At 37.9% G+C, this 5,841-nt stretch overlaps 1 protein-coding gene across 3 annotated transcripts in view; it reads right to left on the reverse strand.

The window, feature by feature from the left end:
• The window catches only part of Mindy2 (MINDY lysine 48 deubiquitinase 2), a 54,245-nt gene that overhangs the window by 21,353 nt on the left and 27,051 nt on the right, over positions 1–5,841 (reverse strand). For all 3 annotated transcript variants that reach the window (XM_031343345.1, XM_031343343.1, XM_031343344.1), the window contains exon 5: positions 1,661–1,763. In XM_031343345.1, coding sequence (XP_031199205.1) covers positions 1,661–1,763 — 103 coding nt within the window. The remainder of the gene's footprint in view (positions 1–1,660; positions 1,764–5,841) is intronic.

Genomic DNA, 5,841 nt, shown 5'->3' on the forward strand with positions numbered 1-5,841 from the left:
TGGCCTCGAACTCAGAAATCCACCTGCCTCTGCCTTCCAAGTGCTGGGATTAAAGGCGTGCACCACCATGCCCAGCTGGGATAAACTTTTATTACTTGCCTTTTTGCATGAATATATTAAGATCCTGGACAATTAACACAAGTAAGAGGATTATTTAGTGTTTCTTTTTTTTTTTTTTTATTTTATGTATGTAAGTACAATGTAGCTGCCTTCAAACACACCAGAAGAGGGCATCAGATCTCATTACAGGTGGTTGTGAGCCACCATTTGGTTGCTGGGATCTGAACTCAGGACCTTTAGGAAGAGCAGTCATTGTTCTTAACCGCTGAGCCATCTCTCCAGCAAGAGGATTATTTAATGAGAGTAGTGTACACACACTTTATATGCTCTTACATTGTCTTTTGGTTTTGGTGTTTGTGTGTGTTCATGTGTGTGCATGCATATGTTCATGTGGAGGACCAGGGATTAACGTAGGTTAATGTCTTCCTTGTTTCTGTCTCCTTTTGTCTGAGACAGGGTCCTCAGCAATTTAGCTAGAATGGCTGACCAGCTAGCCCCCAGGATCCTCCTGTCTCTGAAGTGCTTGCTTTTATGTGGGATATAAGAGATCCAATACAGGTCTTATATATCAGACATTTTACCATCTGAGTCATCTCCCTAGCTTAGTCTGTTGTTTTGTTTGTTTGTTTGTTTGTTTTTGAGATAGAGTCTCTATGTAGTCCTGGCTCTCCTAAAACTAAGTACATAGACCAGGTTGGTCTCAAACTCACAAAGATCTTCCTGCCTCTGCCTCCTGAGTGCTGGTATTAAGGACATATGCCACCTTGCCCAGCCCCTAGCCTATGGTGTATCTTTATAATAACTAGCTTTAATTTCTAAAAATGTGTTATATATAATCAATTTTTATTGTGCTACATGTTGAAGAACTTTGAGAGACTCATCCCCTTCCCCTGCCTCTTCTGATATTTCTTTTTTCTTTTCTTCTTCCTTCCTTTCTTTTACCATTCTAAGGGAGAACTGAGTAAGTGGTGTTGAAAATTTATGCAAATGGCTTCCAGCCTAAGAACATTCTGGTTTCAAATCTCTTTACTCACTATTAACTGGAGCACAGCTGAAAAAAGTTATATATTGGAGTAAATGTAAGATTTAATGAGGAAAAGTGACAAAGAACTCTTGAGAGGGAGAAAAAGGCTGAAAAAAATTGACCTGTCTCTGTGACAATGAAGTTAGTAATCTCGGTCAGTTACTCATGTTCCAGAATGAGGCTTTTATTCTGAACTGCACTGAGACACAGTGGAGAATACGTACACTCTCCTCAGACAGAGGGTTCAGGGTCAATAAAACAACCCACTTTATTGGACATTTGACCACGCCAAAGCTGTAAGTGACTCAAAGTGTTCTATTAGCATCGTGTCCTGACTTTACATGCTAGATGAATAGGGCTCTAGAAAGAATCCTTTCCTGGCACGCCTACAAATGCTTCTCTTGATTATTAAAAGTACCACCACTTGTAGTATTTTTTAGAAGTTCTATCTAAACAATTTACAGCTATGAATATGTTATAAAGAAACCATTATTTTGTATACTTATAAAAAATAAATGTAAACTCAATGAACTTCAAGACAAGTTATTTCACCAGGCATGAGCAGCACTCACCTACCTTCACTAACCAACTGGCTGTTGTCTGACTGCTTACAGGAGATGATCTTCTCTACCAGTTGGTTGTAGCTGCAGTTGCCAACAGCTTTTACAATGTCATCAATCTGAAAAACAAATGATGGTCTCACTAGTCCTGGAAAGATCGGAAACAGTAACAAAGGCAAGCCCCTTGCTTTATAAGCATGTTTTCCAATAACAACACTAAATGGAAATGCTTACGAGAAACTCAGCCTAGAACCTTGAAAAGCAGTGCCATACACATTATGAAAACTACTGCAATTATATTGTGCAAAAACGATAGTTATTACATGCAACTTTAAGACTATAAAGATGCATTTAAGCCACTATAATTCATGAGGTATTCAGGAGAAAAAATAAGAAAAATTCAGGGGTAGAGATATGACTCAGAGCTAAAAGCACTGGCTGTTTTTCCAGAGGACCTGAGTTGTTTTCCTAGCACCCAGAGAGTTCCTAGCACAACTGTCTGCAACTCCAGTTCCAGAAGCCAACATCCTCTTTTGGTTTCTGCAGGCATTGCACAAACATAGTATACAAACATACATGCAGACAAAACATCCATACACATAAAACAAAAATAAATAAAAAAGAAAAGAAAAATTTAGTGTTCAGATAAAACACAGATGTTTTCAAACAGCAAGGCAGCATATGCCTGTATCCTTGGTGCTGAGCCCTCCTCCTCCCATGACAGCTTCACACTTGGTGCTGAGCCCTCCTCCTCCCATGACAGCTTCACACTTGGTGCTGAACCTTCCTTCTCCCATGACAGCTTCACACTTGGTGCTGAACCCTCCTCCTCCCATGACAGCTTCACACTTGGTGCTGAACCCTCCTCCTCCCATGACAGCTTCACACTTGGTGCTGAACTCTCCTCCTCCCATGACAGCTTCACACTTGGTGCTGAACTCTCCTCCTCCCATGACAGCTTCACACTTATCTTACTTTCTTTTGCTCCCCTCCTCTCTCTGGAGGTCTCATAAGTCCCAGGCATGCCTCAAACTCAGATGCTCATGCTGTCTACCCATTACTTTTCATTTATCAATTTTGAGGCATTCTTTTGTCCTTACAATCTGTCTATATAATTATATTTTAGGTGTGTCTCTTATCAACATCGAAACACAAGTTTGTCTTAATCCAGCCCACAATCAGTGTCTTTATAAGTATTTGCTGAGGCCAAACTCAGTAACAAAGCAAGATGTATCACAAAATTAAATACAGAAATTATTTTCTTTTTTAACAATTAATGTTAGGTCTTTGACATACTTTAATTTCATTAAATTCTCCTTCTAATTTCTGTTATTTTTACAGAGTTTAGAAGTTTTTAGTACCCCAAAATATATGGTATTTGGTAATCATCAGTAACTTAGATTTATCTATGTTATATATATCTAGTTTTTATTTATATTTGGAGTAAATTTACTTCTTGTCCAAATACATATTTATACTTTTATTAATAAAGCCCTAGTGATAGCAAATTTCTAAAATGTAATCTGAAAAACACTTTGTTTCATTCTTGATTCTACAAGGACAGAATTATGGGTGTTTTTTTCTCTTCATTCGCTGATGCCATCTCATTGTCCTCTAACCTTTGCTAAAGAGGGTGTGGTACCTGTACCTGTAGCCTTAGCACTTGGGAGGTGGAGGCAGGTGGACCAGGAATTCAAGGTGATTTCTCTGTTACATAGTGAGTTTGAAGCCAGTCTAGGACGCATGAGACTCTGTCTCCAAAATAAAAAAAAATGAAATAAAATAAAATATTAATTATTAATCATTTAGAAACATCTTCTCAAGTGACTGAATTATAGTGTTCATTATCTAAAAGAATATATTTATCTGCAAGATAGTTTTCTCTTTTGAGACAACATCTCTCTATGTAGCCCTAGCTGTCCTGGAATTCTCCATATAGATCATGCTAGCCTCAAATTCAGAAAGATGTCTGTCTCTGGATTCCTAATGCTTGTAGTAAAGGTGTTCACTACTACACCCAAGCAAGATTGATATTTAGAGACCACAGAATTAGAATTCAAAGAAGCATACAGTTTTGAAAGGTTTTAAAGCTTTTGCTTTTTCCTGTTCTCATCTGAGTATCAGGACTTGTTAGAAAGCAAGGGAATCTCTGCAACTCCAGCCTAAATATAGCTATCTCCTGAGAGGCTCTGACAGTACCTGACTAATACAAATGTAGAGGCTCACAGCCATCCATTGAACTGAGTACACAGTCCCCAATGAAGGAGTTAGAGAAAGGACCTATAGAGCTGAGGGGTTTGCAGCCCCTTAGGAAGAACAATATGAACTAACTAGTACCCTCAGAGCTCCCAGGGTCTCAACCACCAACCAAGGACTGCACATGGTGGGTCTGATTGTTCTGGCAGCATGTGTATAGTAGAGGATTGCAAATTCGATCAGCAATAGGAGGAGAGGACCTCAGCCCTGTGAAGGTTCTGTGCCCCAGTGTAGGGGAATGCCAGGGCCAGAAAGTGGGAGAGGGCGGGGTGGCAGGCATGGGGAAGTGGGAGGCAACAGGGGTTTGTTTTTGTTGTTTTTGTTTGTTTCTTTGTTTTTTGGAGGGGAAACTGGGAATGGAGAAATTTACATGTAAATAAAGAAAAGTTAAAAAAAAAGCTTAAAAAAAGAAAGAAAGAAAGAAAGAAAGAAAGAAAGAAAGGGAATGAAACAGATCTAAACCACTGAGGCTTCTTTTGAGAACCTCTGCCCAGACCAGAAACACCTGGTTTGCTATCTCTGTACTACACTGAAGTTCATTTTTTCTGTAATCATATTATTTACCCATGTGCTGAATAACTTATAGCTAGCTACACATACAAACAGGTGATCTGAGTTTCATTTAATGTCATGTTATTCACAAGAATAAAACTACCTGGCATTGCTACCTGCCGGGACATACATGGCATGTGTAAAATGCTGGGCATGGGACTTTTAGTGACATCCTCAGTGAGAGAGTAATAATCAAAACATAGATATCCTCGTTAAAGTGAACTACCTCTGTATTGCCCAGAATATCAGTTGCTTTTAGCAATAGATGGGGATGGAGGGCATGAGTAAGTCTCTGCTATGATGGTCTCTCTTTTTCAATAGCTAATTGAGACACAATGTATTCTATCAGTTAATATTATTTATTAAGTACCTACTGTGTGCAACACATTATTCTAAAACCTGAGACATAAAATTCCATGCCCATAAAATAAGCATTTATTGAGAAATAATAGTCAGTCAGGTAAATGAATAGATAATAATTGTAGTTAATGATAAATGGTAAAAACATAGCAAAGGAAGAGAAAATGGTGACAAGAGGAAGAGTAATAAGTTTAGACAAGATAATATTTGACAGGAACTTTTGATATACAAAGAACCAAATATGAGAAGATCTGAGAGGACAACGTAACAGGAGAAAAATAGTTCACAGTGCATATTAATCCATTCACTACAAAACTGAGCTGGTCTGAGAGTGCAGACTTGCCTGGCATGCACAGGGCTCTGGGTTTCATGCCAGGACCTGCAGCAACATTAGCAGCTCTAAGAGGAACAAGCTGACCTGCTTAGCTAAGAGAAAAACAGCAAGTGTCACTACAGTAAAGTGAGAATGTCACAGAAAGGCAGGAAGTGGTGTTAGGCAGAGTCTAGAGCACAAAAAACCTAGATTAAACTAAGGCAGGATGGCTGTGGATTCACGGCCAGCCTGAACTACAGAGTGAGTGCCAGGTCAGCCTGGGATACCATAGGGTCTGGTCACAAAAACCAAAAAACCAAAAAACCAAACAACAAATGCCCATTATGATTTCACCTTCTTGCAACTATACTGGTGGATTGGGGGATGGTGGTGGTAGGGAATAAAATCTGGAGTGTAAATAAATAAATAAAAGAATATTTAATAAAAAAATTGAACAAAAAAATAAGTATGTGTGTGTCACTTTTCAAGTGAGTATCAAGATAATTAATTGGTCCTGAATGATTCTTTCAGCAAATAACAAAGCAATGGGCCATTGACAGGCAATTAAACAAATAAATAAATTTAATTAAGTATATAATTATTTTATATATAATTAAATACAATATACATACAATTGTTAAATATTATATATTATTACCTATTATATAATATTATATTATATATAATTACTATATAAGACATACTAATAATAAAGT

This window comes from Mastomys coucha, unplaced genomic scaffold (assembly GCF_008632895.1).
Source record: "Mastomys coucha isolate ucsf_1 unplaced genomic scaffold, UCSF_Mcou_1 pScaffold23, whole genome shotgun sequence".
NCBI classification, from domain to species: domain Eukaryota; kingdom Metazoa; phylum Chordata; class Mammalia; order Rodentia; family Muridae; genus Mastomys; species Mastomys coucha.